The 16,351-nt window shown below is 37.0% G+C and overlaps 1 protein-coding gene across 6 annotated transcripts in view; it reads left to right on the top strand.

Moving 5' to 3' along the window:
• Ercc6l2 (ERCC excision repair 6 like 2) overlaps positions 1 to 16,351 on the top strand; it is a 99,943-nt gene that overhangs the window by 32,799 nt on the left and 50,793 nt on the right. For all 6 annotated transcript variants that reach the window (XM_037205643.1, XM_037205644.1, XM_028891714.2 and 3 more), the window contains 3 exons: positions 3,588 to 3,659; positions 4,274 to 4,419; positions 11,490 to 11,585. In XM_037205643.1, coding sequence (XP_037061538.1) covers positions 3,588 to 3,659; positions 4,274 to 4,419; positions 11,490 to 11,585 — 314 coding nt within the window. The remainder of the gene's footprint in view (positions 1 to 3,587; positions 3,660 to 4,273; positions 4,420 to 11,489; positions 11,586 to 16,351) is intronic.

Genomic DNA, 16,351 nt, shown 5'->3' with positions numbered 1-16,351 from the left:
GGGTTCACAGATTTTTATAGAACAATTCCCAGCCTTAACAACAATTAAGAAGATGGTAAGATATTTATTTCTTTTGGCAAAAGGAATAAAAAGGAAGTAATTCAAAGTAGTCAATTAGTTTTTTTAATCTAGTTTTTTTATCTATGCTTTTAGCTATTAATCTAGATAAGCTCAGTGTGGTTTAGTTGCTTAGAACCTAGAAATTTATTGAAACAAAATAGGTAGACATAAAAGTAGTAAAGAGGATTGCATTAAAAATTTATTTTTAATAATAAATGAGTTTGTATTCATGAAAATATCATGATTTATTCCAACAAATAGTTAAAATATAATGATCTCTTTTATCCATTTTATTTATTTTAAGATAGCAGAGCCATATTCATTGGAGTTTTATTTTTAGAAATTATAGTGTGTAGTTAATATAATGATTAGATTTCATTTTGATTTTGATTGGTAGAAGCTGGGTAGGCATCTTGATTTGTATGGAGAGCAGTTTGTATGATTTGCAACTTCTGACTGATTGCTAGTCAAGTAGATCTTGACAGTAATAAGCTGGAGATATGTACTGTAGGACTGTTTGTTTCTTATGTAATTAGCAGCATTACCTGTGACATACTGGTTTGGTGATATATACCCTATAGGCTTATCATAGAATTATTGCCTATGAGGTAAAGAACTTTAGGTCATTGAGTTTTGTATTGTTTGTGAACGCAGACATGTGAATTCTCTTTTTATCCCTTGGAGAAATATCACAGATCTACTTACTAAAAGAACAAGGAAGACTAGGGAGCCCAGCTCAGTGCTGTGGTACATAAAGGCACGATGTTCATCTAGGCCAGTCTGACTAATTTGAGAAACATATCCAAAAATTCCTTTGCTGTGAATACTCAAATTCATAGGTAGATTGCCCTATTCTTTGGAGGCCATGTAAGGATCTATATTTAAACCTCAACATACATTGGTGGTATTGTCATTTTTGAATTTTTAGTAAAAGCCCTTAATTTATGGTTATTCATTTAGTGAGTTTTTTTTTTTTTCTTTAAATGAAGACCTGTCCAATGAAGACCTGCAGTCAGGAAAAAAAAAAAAAATTCTCTTATTACTTATTTCTGCTTTTACTGTTAAATACCCCAAATTTCAACAGATCTGAAGCTATGTCCAATGACACAAGTAGAATATTTCTGGTTTAATACAATAGCATTTTCTGAGGGAAGGAAAGGACAAGCCACAGACCAGAATATCTTTGCAAAACAATGAAGGATTGGTGTCCAAAATATACAGAGAACTCTTAAAACTCAGTAGTAGAAAATAGGTAATCTAGCTTTAAAATGGGCAGAAGATCTGAACAGATACCTTACTGCAAAAAGAAGGGCAGATGGCAAGGACGCGCAAGGGAGGTGCTGCCCAGCACTGTGCGACTGCAAAAATAAAGTGAGGGTGCCATCGCACAGCTATTAAGGCAGCCAAGTCCAGACTACTGGCAGCACCAGTTGCTGCTGTGACCCTCTTCCATCACAGGTGAAACTGCAGAATGAGTTGGTCACTCTGGAGAATAGTTTGGTGACTGATGGCAAAGCTTTTGGTAATGTTAAATGCATAGCATTTAAAATGTATTTGATATTTAAAATAGGAAAATGAAATATTCTTACACATTATCCATTAGTCACATTCCTAGTTATTTATCCAAAAGTTAGATTTAGTGAATTTTACTAAGTTTAAACTTAGTAAAACAAGAACCCCACCTAAATTTATTCAAATTTTTCAAAGCTTGGAAGCAATCAAGATGTCTTTCAAAAGGCACTTGGATTAAACTGTGGTGCAGCCATAAAATGGCATAGTTTTTAACAATAAAAATTGAGTGAGACATGGTGGTGCATGCTTTTAATCCCTTCACTCTGGATGTAAAGGCAGAGGCCAGTGAATCTTGTTAAGTTCAAGGATAGCATCATCTGCATGGCGAATTTCAGGCTAGCCAGGGCTACATAGTGAGACCTCTCCAAAAAAAAAAAAAAAAAAAGAGGGAGAGAAGATTGAACACTTGGAGAACTCTTAAATGTACATTGCTAAATTAAAACTAGTCTGGAAAAAACTACATGTTGTGTGACTCCATCTGTGTGACCCTCTGGAAAAGGAAAAACTCCAGAGACAGCAGAAAAACCAGATGTTCTGGGGGAAGAAAATTATGTAGGTAAAACAACAGGGACTTTTAAACATTAACAGTATTTTATATGGTGTTGTAATGTAAAACCATGTCCTGATACATTCATCATAATTCAGAACTGTAAACAAAATGGGAGAACGCTAATGCAAGCTGGACTTCAGTTAACAATAATCGGTCAGTATTCTTAATCAGTTGCACAGATACCTCATGAAGAGTAATAATGATGATAATATTTTAATAATATTAACTTTATATAGACATTAATAGGAGGTATTATGGGGAGATATAGCTCAGAGATAGTGTGTTTGCCTAGCATGCACAAAACAATGGATTAATCCCCAGTATTGCAAAAAGAGATGAGGGATGGTATGTGGGAGCTTTCAACACTTATACTCAATTCTGAAAACCTAAAAAAGTGACATGTATCAATTAAAAGTATTAGTCTTATATAAAATTAAAATGCATGTCCTTCATAAAGTCAGTTATGTCATTTAAAAATAAAACTAAATGAAAATAAAACTTTATATGTTGTCAGATATTAAAATATTTCTCCAATCTGTGACATTGTACTCACCATCTGAGTATATTTAAAAAGACAACCTCTGTAGCATATGTTTTTCAAGGATTGAGGATAAGACTCAAATTTAGAACAAAGTCCTTACTAGATGAACTATTAAAAGGTTGTTATATTGAGTATAATTTTTTTCTTTAGATGCTTATCATCAAGTAAATAACCTTATTTTTTTCATAGTCCAGTAAAACTTGGTACAGAAAATTCCTCTCCCATCTGTGGATTGCCTTTCCATGGTGTTCTGTCTTCCCAGGTATGGGAATGTCTGCTTAAAAACAGCAGATTCTGCTGTGTGTTGGACTGTTGCTTCTTCTCCAAAGACCTGAGTTTGAGAGTTATTAGCACTTTGAGGTCAAAGCCCAATCTGGAAGTCAGGGTTTATGGTAAATAAACAAAGGGGAGAAAGTGAGAAGAGGTGTGTATCTAAGAGAATAAACATCAGGTCTTTGAGAACCTACCTAGATGCAACTGAGAGCCTTGCATTTTGTCTGTCTAGAAAGCCATTTATTTGCTAAAAAGATATGCTTTGCTAATTCAGTTTCTTAACATATTGTAGGTATAAAAATGTATTCTAGAAATTAAATTAATCCATCATCTAAAATGCTTCTTTTTATTAAAACCTGATGAGATGAAATAGGCTTTGGGAACTTTACCGCCTCACTGACAACAGGATAATGAGTAGCCTTTGATGTGATAAATATATTTGTTAACTTGGAATATGTAAAAGAAGTTAGCAGAGATGACTGAGGTTAGTGTTGTGTAGAGCACTTTTTCAGGAACTGTCCAGTGCTGTGTGTAGGTGTAAAGTGCATTTATATCAGCACTGGTCCACTGATGCCCCGTGTTTCTTCCCAGGTTCTCCAGCAGCTTTTAAATCATTTTAGGAAACACAGAGATAAGGTTCTTCTCTTCTCCTTTTCCACCAAGGTGAGTCCTGTCCAGAATGTTCTTGCTTGATCAGCCTGCATCTCTAGGCATTAACCACAAGGAAGTAGCAGATTACTGTCACATTCTCCTCATCCACACAGCAAATTGTGGTGAGGGAAGCAACTTAGGCCTTCCCAGCACACTCAGTTATGTGTGGAAATTAGGGAGGGGTGCCACCTTCTTATCAAGATATATAAGATAAGGTTATATTTTCTGCTGACGTTCTTTTGAGATATTTAGAATATTTTAAAGTTTAGAAAATGACATAAATAAATGTTTACATAAATTATTTTACCAATATTTTTCTTTTTATTTGGTTTCAGTTTGTTTTTTTTTTTTAAATAAAAACTTATTTTTTTAAAAAAAAGATTGCCTCTTTCAGAATAATGGAAAGAAATACATGGGTTAAAAGTAAGAAAAGTATTTATTTTTTTGGTGATGGAAATAGAGTCTGACTGGGCCTGGCACATACAAGGAATTCACTCTTGCACAGAGTTACACCCAGGACCCCCATATCTATTGCTCATTAATCAGAAGAAAGAAATTGTGAACCCAGTGGTCAGTGATTGGATAGAGGCTGTGACTGACTCTGTGCTTCCCCTGCTTTCCTGCAGCTGCTGGACGTGCTGCAGCAGTACTGCATGGCTTCTGGCCTTGATTTCCGGAGACTTGATGGAAGCACAAAATCAGAGGAAAGACTCAGGATTGTGAAAGAGTTCAACAGTACACAAGATGTGAACATTTGTCTTGTCTCCACAATGTAAGAAAATAAAACTTGATAGCTTCATTTCTATCTGGTTATTTTTTCAACTATTTTGGGATTAATTTTCAACAAATAGGTTTATGTTGCTCTGTTTTATTTGACTTTAAGAAGCAGTAAAAATTTTATCAGTTGTAACTAGAATAGCAGTATTTTGAATTTTACCTAATCTTTTATTTCCTTATCATTCTGTAATTCCCTTGTGAGGACTGGCTTAAAAGATAAGAATGAAAACACAAGCGTTGACTCCCAGAACTTCCTGGGTAGTGTTGGTGTCTCAGGGTCAATACCTTTGGGCTTTTTACTCAGAGCTTGGTACTGTTGCCTTCTCTGCCTTTGTCCCAACTGGAGCTTCCCCTGAAATTTTATAAGGAATAAATTTGTTCTAGCACCTAATTAATGAATCTCTTAGAAACACCTAAGGAAGATATTTGGGGGCATAATAAATACTTTATCTTTGGCATTCTGTGTGAGAATTTTTAGATTTGTTCTCACTGTTTTTGAAAAAGATAACTTTAGAAATAAAATGTGAAATGCAAAAGTAGAACTAAAACTGAGTACTGAGGTGAGGTGAGTAGTCAAGCTGCTGTGGCATGCCTGCGGCATGAGCAGTTCTGTTGAATTCCTGCAGCTGAGAAAAGGAGAGGCTTTGAACTTCATTTGCTGTGGATGACGTCAAACATTTCTCACCTCCGTCCATCCTTACATACAAATCATTAAATGACGTCCTAAGTACTGCCTTCAGTTAAGTTCTGTAACACACCTCAGCATTCTTAACGTCAGACATGTCTTAACACACTGAACAGAGGTTCCAGCAGTACAGAGATCTTCGTGACCACCTCAGGTCCAGTTTTCTGAAAACAGCTAACAGCTCTGGTCTCACTATGTCTGTGAAAAATCCCTACATACCATATACATTGCATTCCTAGTGTCTAAAGAAACTTTCATTTTTAGAAATCCTATTAGAATTTTATAGAACCACCTTATTTTATTTGCATTTTGTTCTTTATAATTTCTAGTCTTTTAATTCTTTAGTAATATTAATAACATCATTAAAAATCTTGGTTTGTTGTGTGATATTTTGTGTTCTGACAAATAAAGCTTGCCTGGAGATGAGAGGGTGGAGCTAGCCACTAGTTAACCATGGAGGCCAGGCAGTGGTGGCACACACCTTTGATCCTACTTAGGAGCCTCGAGCCTTTAATCCCAGCACTAAGGAGGTGGAGACAGGAATATGTAGCCAGAGTTTTTCTGCCTTGCCCACAGTCAGGACAAATCTCTGTCACCCGCCAGTCCCACATCCGCTCAGACCCAACCAAGTAAACACAGAGACTTATATAGCTTACAAACTGTATGGCCGTGGCAGGCTTCTTGCTAACTGTGCTTATAGGTTAAATTAGTCCATTTCCATAAATCTATACCTTGCCACGTGGCTGGTGGTTTATCGGCGTCTTCACATGCTGCTGGTCATGGCTGCGGCTGCAGTGTCTCTGGTCATTGCTGCGGCTGCAGCGTCTCCTTCTGCCTTTCTGTCCTTTTATTTCTCCTCTCTGTTAGTCCCGCCTATCTTTCCTGCCTAGCCACGGCCGATCAGGTTTTATTTATTGACCAATCAGAGCAATTTGACAAACAGACCATCCCCCAGCACAGCCAAGTGCAGACCATCTCAGACACCTGCACTCAGGCTTGTGGTCCTAATCATCCTCTATGCGGACCTGCTGGGTAAAGCCATGGGGAACCCAAGAAGGGCTCCCACAGGACATACAGAACATCCCACAGCAGGAATATAAGGTGGGTGGAGACAGGATCTTGGCCACCCATTCAGTGTGAGGATTCGTAGAGACAGGATCGCCCCCATTCGGTCTGAGATTTTGTAGAGGTGAGACGTCTTTGGTGGCTGGCTGCTCCTTTTTATCTCTGACCTTTCAGCTTTCATCCTCCATATCTGACTCTGGGTTTTCATTGATAAAACTAATTAGGATCGCAATTTATTTATTTATTTGTTTATTAATTACTGGGCTTATGCCATAATATACATGTGGAGGTAAAAGAATACCTTTGTAGAGTCAGTCCTTTCCTACTTTTATGTAGGATTAGAGCAGTGGTTCTCAGCCTTCCTAATGCTGGGACCCCTTAGTACAGTACCTCATGTTATGGTGACCCCCAGCCATGAAATTTTTGTTGCTACTTCATAACTGTAATTTTGCTACTGTTATGAACTGTAATGTAAATATCTGTATTTTTTGTTGGTCTTAGGCAACCCCTGTGAAAGGGTCATTCTAACCTAAAGGGGTCTCAACCCACAGGTTGAAACCTCTGGATTAGGGAATCAGACTCAGGTTCCGAGGCTTAATTTTTTTTAAGACTGGGATCTCACTCTGTAGCCCTGTCTGTCCTGATGTGAACCAAGTTGATCTTGAACCTGCTTCTACCTCCCACATGCTGGGACTCAAGGCATGCACCACCACACCCAGCCCCTAAAATCTTTTTATTAGTGGTATTTTACTGTATTCGGTTTTGTATTTGGGGATGCTAATCATCAGGCTGTTTTCCCAAGCTCTTGCTTCTGGTACATGGTTTCTTTACATATTTTATAGGTTTCCTTTTTGTTTTCCTGATGGAAATGCTTTGGAGACCAGTTGTTCCCCACTTGTGTGGTTACCCTATGCCTTCTCTTCTGTTAACTGTCCTGATCAAGGCAAAAGTTCTGTGTGACTGAATTCAAGACATAATTCTTGACATAAGCCATTACATAAGGGACCATACCCACCCTTTCTTTGACCTTTGCCTCTTGTCTGTATCTATTAACTACTGTCTTTTACTTTGTTGGGGATATTACTGTTTTTAACTCCTGCAGAGCTAACTAGATTAGTATCCATAAGTTAGCTTTAAAATTTGGAGATCAAAACCCAACATTTGCATTATAATTTTCTGAACATTGTTTAATGTTGGATTAAGTAGAACTAAGCTAAGTTCTCTGTGTGTTACCTTTCAGCCAGCTCAAGGGATATAAGCAAACAGCAGCCAAACAGCACTCTGTTCTAATACTTGGTCCATTGTTTTATGTTTTCACAGTTGAGTTCACTTTGTATTTCAGTCATGACCCATTTGTCCCATTTTTTTCCCTCTGTCAATTTTTCCCTTTCACATTTTATCTTTTGTTGAGTCCTCTGTATTCTCAAGATTTTCTGCTAGCAACCTTTGGTCACATCATCTCAAACGCAGTGTATTGTTTTCTAGGCCTGGTAACACTGTCATGTTAAGCCTTCTTCACTACTTTATTGCATTGAATCTTTTATCCATATCCCATGCCATCTTCATTCTTAATTTACCCCATTGTTATCTTGGAAAGTTTTCTCAAGTAACTTTGAAGCCAAGATATACCGAAAGTAATATTCTGCATCCCTGAATACAGAAAATGTCTTTTATTTGCTTTCCCCTTTGAATTCATACTTTAGCCAACTCTAGTAATCTAGATTGGAAATAATTCTCTTTCAAGTCTTTGAAGGCCTTACAACATTGTTGTTTGGTATTTAGTGTCATTAAATGCCACTCTGATTCTCCAACCTCTTTGGGGGCTCATAAGAGTTTTTCTTCCTCTGCAATCTGCTGAAATTTAGCAGTGATATTGAGTCTTACCTTGGGTCTTGGTTGTTTGTTGTGCCACAGCCTGAAAGCATGTCTTCTCCATCTGGGTGAAATGCTTTTTTATTATTTATTTTAAATGGCTTCCTTTTCTTCTACTTTGTGGTTGCTGTTTTGTTTTAGACCAGTGGTTCTCAACTTTACTAATTTTGTGACTCCTTAATACAGTTTCTCATATTGTGGTGACCTCCAGCCATAAAATTACTTCATTGGTACTTCATAATTGTAATTTTGCTACTGTTATAAATCATAATGTAAATATCTGATATTCAGGATATCTGATATGCGACCTCCAAGGAAGGTTGCAACCCATAGGTAGAAAACCACTGTTTTAGACTGTGTGTGCTTTGTTGGCTGGCCTTAAGCTTGCTGTCCGCTTGGTTTCCCAGTTTTGCAGTAGAACCTCATGTATTTTTTTTATTTTTTTTTTGGTTTTTCGAGACAGGGTTTCTCTGTGTAGCTTTGCGCCTTTCCTGGAACTCGCTTTGGAGACCAGGCTGGCCTCGAACTCACAGAGATCCACCTGGCTCTGCCTCCCAAGTGCTGGGATTAAAGGCGTGCGCCACCACTGCCCGGCTAACCTCATGTATTCTTTACATCAGATATTTCACATTTTGTACTCCTTGTTCTGTGGTCTGTGAGAATGTCAGTTTTCAGTCTTGTAGTTAATTTTATTAGAAAAAAACACATTTTTAATCTAAAATTTTTTGTGCTTTCCAATCTCATTTTTCTCTAAATCTCTCCCCCTCTCTAGAATATCAGTAACTTAACTCTTAGATTTTCATAAGTGCTCTTTAACTTTGCTTAAAGAAGACTCATCTGCCATTTTTCTTGGAATTTTTTTTTTTTTTTTTTGAGAATTTTATAGATGAGACTGTATTTACATCATCTTTCCTATCTGGGATTAAGTCTTTTTGTTTGTTGATTTTTTTTTCTTAAATTAAAATCATTGAGTTTATAAATGGCTTTGGGAGAAGTTGGCATCGTTATGATATTGCTCTTTCTACCCATTAGTTTTCTTGGAAGCACTATTAAGTGGATACTTCATTTGACCCTTCATTATACTTAATATATAATAGTAAAATGCAGTTTGTTAAAATATAGTTAAAGATGATGTATTCACTTAGTACAAGAGTAGAATGTGGAAAAATATTCTTATACACAAATAGCCTGAATGTCTGGTTTCTCCATCAGGAGCCTACCTGGAGCAGTTGAAAAAGGCTTACTAGAGATATACTGTGCTCAGATGCTCATATATTGTCTATTGCTGTGCATCTGAATCTCTCCATGTTCACCCTAACTTTTCCATGGTGGGATTTTATTGTTGTTGTCTTCTTTTCCAAAACTCGTTCCCTATCCCAACTTTGCCCCCTAGGTTCAAGTCTCTCAGGAATTTGTTTGTTTGTTTTGTTTTTTTGAGACAGGGTTTCTCTGTGTAGTCCTGGCTATCCTAGAACTAGCTCTGTAGATCCACTGGCCTCAGACTCAATAGACATCCACTTTGCTCTGCCTCCTGAGTGCTGGGATTAAAGGGTTAGCCCACCACTGTCCAGCTTCTCTGGAATCGTTTTGAATCAGCTCTGGAAAGTAATTCTAAAAAGGCAGAAGTCAGTTTCTCTTGAGCACTGAAATTTAACAGGATGCTTCAGTTTAAATACAGACTCAGGCTGCTTAGGAGACCTTTTGTCTCTACCTGAAAAATGTTTGGCTCTTAAATTTATCTTGAGGAAAGCCTGGCATAGTGATGCACACCTTTAATCCCAACACTTGTGAGGCAGAGGCAGACAGATCTCTGAGTTGAAGGCTAGCCTGGTCTATATAGTGAGTTTCAGGACACCCAGAGCTACACAGTGAGACCTATATCAGGGGAAAATTGTATCTTGAGGATTAAAGATATGAAAATATCTAACATGACTCCTTGTAGAGTCATGCATAGTTGATGTAAATTTCTTTCCATTTAATACATGTTTTAAAGAAGAGGATACTAATCAATTTTTGGCTTTGGATGATGAACATCAATCTGTGTGTGAATGGTCTAAGTGTAGGATGATGTTCCTGACACAGTGGGAAACTGGTGAGCAAAAGGCCTAAGAGACAGGGTTAGGAAAACTAAAGACAAACTTTTTCCCTTGGACTTTCAGTTTTACTGTTTCTTTTATTTTTTTAATTAGTTTTTAATTGTTTAAACTTTATTATAAAAAAAGTTGTAAAAAAATAAAACTATCATACATTAAAATTAACCAGACCCAAAGTCTGTAAACTTAGTGAACTGCTGTACAGTTAGAATAGGCATTTCAAACAGAAGCTGTGGAGCTTTACATTAAATTTTTCACTTTAGTGTCCAGTATATTTTATGCACTTATCCACTATCAAAACCCAAATATTCATGACAGGATTAGAACTAGAAGAATAATTCTCTTTATATTATCTCTCATGACTCGTGTACATCACCTGCACTTGTCTTTCCTTATCTCCTTATCTTTAGCCTTTCTTGGTCTTTTTTTTTTTTTTTTCATGTCATACCCACAATTACTTTTGCTTACATATATTATTGGCTAGAGTCCATGTATGAGCGAGAGAACATGTGGGTTTTTATTTTTCCTCTTTTTGTGACCTTCCTTAATAGTATAAGTCCATTTTCAAGTAAATTTCTAAGCTTCATTTTTCTTTGGAACTGAATATTATTCCCTTTATGTGTGTGTGTGTGTGTGTGTAACTGTTCCTTTTAAAATGCATACAGTTATATCACTATGTAAATTAGCTGTTATAAAGGGAATGCAAGACTAAAAATTTCACAACATGGAAAAGTCATAATTCTGTTACATAAGATTTACTCACATAAGTGTGATGAATACATATCCGCCCTGGATTGAATTTTAAATTTATGAACCAAGATCCTAGTGGGACCAATGGACTGGGGTTATTGGACAAATATTTCTGTAACATCTACTTGTTGAAGTTATATACTAAAATTGAAGAATATACTAAAATTATTTTTAATTATATTTGAAAATATAGAAATGTATTTGAATATATAAAAATTATAAAAAACTAGCATATTGCATGGATTTCTATCAACCTGTCTATATAGATTCAAATGGTCAATTTGTTTAGGGATTTTCTTTGAATGGTAGAAAAAGAATATGTCATAGATATATAAGCATATTTCTGTTTAAACTACCTACTTTTATATAAAAGAAGGCCATATTTGGCTGCAGAAAGTGGGCATGGTTGAGTTATAGGACAGTGGTTTGTTCTATTCTGGATGGTGGGGGTTACTTGAGAAAGAGTCTTATCATGTAGCCTTAACTGACCTGGACTTTTGACTCCTGCTTCTGTCTCCTGAGTGCCAAGATTACAGTATGCACTACCATCCCTCTTAACAGTTTATGCTGTTTTAATGTGTGGTTTCCTTTTCTTCCCAGGGCTGGTGGACTAGGTCTCAATTTTGTTGGTGCCAACGTTGTTATATTATTTGATCCAACTTGGAACCCAGCCAATGATCTCCAAGCTATTGACAGGTATGATACCAACAAAATGTAAATGATCTGTAAATTCTTGTCATCTAAAACCACTTCTGAACTTTATAGGTTGTTTATAGTTAGGAATGGGTGGGTACCTGGTAAAAATTTGTATTAAAAAGTGACCTGAAACTTCTAAACTCAAATAGCAAACTGGTGGTAGCCTTTTGTTTTCTACCTCCAAATCCTACTAATGTGAATAAAACCATAATAACAAAGAAAAATAGCATAGTTTATTACTAGTAGTTCTGAAATTCTGAGAACACTCTGAAGAGAGACTCACCAGAGAGAAACCCCAGCCAGAGTCTGCAGAACAGAACAAACTGCCAGCATGACTGACAGCCTGCAGGGTGTCGGGCAGATGAGGGAAGCGTGAGACTGGTGCAGATTCCTTTCTTCACCTCATACTTACACAGGAGTTGTCTAGAATGAGTTCCTTAAAGAGCCATTTCATAAACTAAGTAGGAAACGAAGATTAGAACAGTTCCTGGTGTGTTAGAATTAGATCAGAATCCCAGACCTCCATAGTACACAATAAGGGAAGTAACTGAATAAACCTATTGCCTGCATAAGAATCCAGATCATCTTTCCACTGTAATCCGTGTGCTTTTTTATTTTAATTACAAAAGAGAAATTAAGAATTATGAGACATTTTCATAAAAGTGGCAGCATGAAAGAAAAGAGCCATAGGGAAAGTCAGGCATTGTGGGACTAAAATAAGGATAAGACAAAAATAATATAGCACCCTAAGAAAAATACATATATAGTGAGCACAAAATGTTCCCAGAAATTAAAGCCTTTGCTGAAGTAAAGCTCAGTAGCAGGTCTGAATAATAAAGCAGAGAGAGTGATGTGATATAAAGGATGCATATTTTAAAACAAAGTGAAATCAAATAGATGTAGAATATGAATAAAGAGAAAGGAAAGTGCCCCCCCCCCCCCGCGCCAGAAAAAAAAATCATCTGTTTGTTCCAGAAATAAACATAGAAGACTGAAGGACAGGAGAGGAATCAGCAATGTATCTGAAAAACATTGTTAATTTTGAAGAGCTGCCAAATACTTAGTACAAATAATGGCCAAAAGAGAGATGAAATCTGTATCTTTGTTATATTTCTAATTCTGAAGATAAAGAGGACTAAAATACCCTAAAGTGAGAAATAAGAGGATTTATAAAAGCAAAACCCAAAAGAAAAATCAAGGTAGCAATAAATGGAAATCAGCTTCACTTCTTCAGGTCGGACTTTTTGTTTGTGGCTACAGTTATGACCTTATGAAAAAGAAAACTACTTTGATTTGTGGTTGTGATCAGTGACTGACACATTAGTGTGTAAGGCACGATTAAAAGCAACCTGACACCTGAGAATGCAGGAATGTACTGCTGCAGCCTGAGAGCAGTGCTCACACCAACAAACAGATCAGTGATAGCCAAAGAAGGTTCTGTGTATAGAGTTAGAGCTAAAATTTATTGACAACAAAATAATTTCGTGCTTGGGGTCACCATGATGTGAGAAACTATATTAAAGAGTATCAGCATTAGGAAGGTTGAGAACCACTGCTCTATGGTTTCATTATTTATATGCACGTGTATATCTCTGTGAGTGTATGTACATGAGTGTGTTTGTATTTGAATAGGTTAGAACTCTCTAAAAAGAAAAAAAGGCATGGTGATACAATGGAAAAGTTAGATTCAGGTATATAGTTATTATGAGACATGTGTAAAATAAGAAAGAGGTAGAAGGCTAAATATAAGAGTTATGAAATATGAGAGTCCAGAGAGATAGCTTAGTGGTTAAGAGCATGTACTACTATTGCAGGAAGCCAGGTTCAACGAAAGGCTATTTTTTTTTCTTTCATCTAGAAATATGCCTTGTGATTTCTACTAGAATGCTAAAATGTGTGATCATTTTACTTTATTTTTTCCAGTTCTTGACATTGCAGGACTTTGCACATGCTTGGCAGGTGCTCTACCACTGAGCTACACTTTACACATGGAGGCTCAGTCTTAGTTATGAATGCCTGGCCTCAGCTTGGCTTAATCTTAATCTTAAACTGTTCCATCTACCTTTTGCCTCTGGGCTTTTCCCGTTCTCTTCTGTAAATCTTACTCTTACTCCATGGCTTTCAGTGTAGCTGGGCGGCTGACCCCTACAGTCCTCCTCCTTTTCTGGCTCCTAGCCCTCTCCTCCCACATTTCTCCCTCTCTATATTCTCTCTGCCTGCCAGTCTATCCTTTCTCCTGCCTTGCCATTGGCCGTTCAGCTCTTTTTTTAGCCCATCAGGTGTTTTAGATAGGCACAGTAACACAGCTTCACGGAGTTAAACAGATGCAGCATAAACAAAAGTAACACATATTAAAATAATATTCTACTACAGATAAATGAGGAAAGAAAAATGCTCAGTTATCTCAATTGATGCAGAAAAAGGCACTTGACAAATTTAACAGCCTTTTGTCATATAGAAAGCACAACAGATTAAGAGTGTAAGGAAATTATCTTCACATAAAAACCACTTATAAAAAATTAACATCATACTCAGTGGTGAAGAGCTGAATGGTTTTTTTAATAGATTATCAGCAACAAAGAAAGGCTACATTTTTTTTTTTGCCTGAAAACAAAAGACACACATTGTATGGTTTTACTATTATACTGCACAAAGGATAATCATATTTGTAGAGAAAGTTGAATGGTAGTGGTGGGTAAGTACCTCAGGAAAGTACTTGAGGACATGGCTTTGATTCCTCAGCCAATGTAAAAGAAAAAACAAAAAACTGAGCATGGGGGAGCTGGCCTGCAGTCTCAGAACTAGGGACATGGAAACAGGTGGATCCCTGGGGCTTGCTGGCTAGTCAGCCCAGCTAATTGGCAAACTCCAGGCCAGTGAAAGACGGAATGCCTGTGATGTTCTCACCTCCACACATACTCTCACATACATACCGTGTAGAATGGTGGCTGCCAGGTACAGGGGGGCAGAGACTGGGGAATTACTGTTTGGTTGGTAAGGAATTTCAGTTTGAAATGAGGAAGGTCTGTATATCATATTGGTTCCAAAGCATTGAATCTACTTTCTGTGTTTCAACTGTATGCTCAAAATGACTAAATTTGATGTTGCATGTATTTTATCATGATAAAAATCAAAAGAGGTGTGGGTTTTGTTTTTTTTTTTAAGAAATAAGTACTAGTGAAATCACTGTAGATTACTAAGTTCTCACATTAACTTATAATTTTAATTTCTTTTTTTAAGATTTATTTTATGTGTATTAAGTGTTTGCCTGTATGTGTATATGTGCACTGTGTGCATGTGATGTCCACTGAGGCTAGAATGGAACTTTTGATCCCCTAGAATTAGAGTTACAGGTGATTGTAGGCCATTGCAGTGGGTACTAGGAAGCAATCACTGAGCCATCTCTCCAGCCTCGATTTTTAAATTAATTCATTAGAAATGAATGAAAAGGACAGTATAACTTAGAAAACAAGCAAGCAAACAGAAAAGTCAAGTAAGATGAAGCTATAGAAGAAATTATCATTATTAATGACATAAAATTTAAATTATTAAAAGAATATAATAAATTCTTGAATGGTGGAAGAGGAAAAGACAAATATACAGAAGAGTGTAAGAGGCAGAAAGGTGCCTAGTGTGGTAGCATACACCTTCAGTACTCTGAAGGTAGAGGCTAGCCTGGTCTACGAAACAAGAGAGCCTGTCTTTAAAAAAAAAAAATCAGAAAGGCTTACTAACAAATAATGGTATTTTCTTTCAATATTGAACCTTTTACATACAACTTTGTGCAGATACATTTAGAAGGACAAAGGAACAACAATTGCACTTACATTTATTATGAGCCAAGTATTCCGTGGTCTGCATGAATTATATCTTTTAACTTAATACCCACACAGGACAGGTGTAGGTGGACTTTTCTGTCCCACCAGCCAGTCCCAAATAACCACACAGAGATTTATTAACTATGAATGCTTGGCCAATAGCTTAGTCTTGTCTCCAGCCAGCTCTTACACCTTAAATTAACCCATTTCTATTCATCTATGTGCTGCCCTGAGGCTCGTTTACCTCATCTATGAACTTCCCAGGTTGCTTCTTCTGCGTCTGGCTCGAGATTCCCCAGACTCCACTCTTCTTCCAGCATTCTCTCTGCCCCAAAAATCCTGCCTAGCTATTGACCAATCCACTTTTTATTAACAATGAGGGCAACAGAAGGATTATTCCACAGCAGACAGACACTGGCATCATCCTGTCTCACACTGCAGAAAGCTGAGACAAAGTGACCTTAGTTACTTTCTCAGGTTCACAGGATGACAGGTTTAGAATCTACTTCTATGTAGTCAGATAGAATCCATAGAGAAACAGAAACCACCCTTTGTTTATTTGGTCTTGGAACATTTGGTGTGACTTTAAACTTATTTGTGTATGTTTGTGGTATGAGTACTTGTTCCTGAGGAATGACACCTTATTTCTTGAGATAGGATCTATCACTGGCCTGGGTCTTGCTTAAGTAGGCTAGGCTTACTGCCCAGCCAGCCCCAGAGATCCTCCTGTCTCCACCTACCAAGGGTTAGGATCACATGCACTTGCCACCACACCTGGTTTTTATGTAGGAGACTGGGGATTAACCTCAGGTCCTCATGTTTGCATGGCAAGTACTTTAGTGAGTTATCTCCCTAGCTCCGAATTTTGTACTTTTCCATGTATATCCCTATGACTTACTATTTATCCCACTCTCCCTCAGAGCATAGTGCATTCCCCTCCTCAACCAT

This window comes from Peromyscus leucopus, chromosome 5 (assembly GCF_004664715.2).
Source record: "Peromyscus leucopus breed LL Stock chromosome 5, UCI_PerLeu_2.1, whole genome shotgun sequence".
Classification (NCBI taxonomy): domain Eukaryota; kingdom Metazoa; phylum Chordata; class Mammalia; order Rodentia; family Cricetidae; genus Peromyscus; species Peromyscus leucopus.
This window is presented reverse-complemented; position numbering and strand designations above follow the sequence as displayed.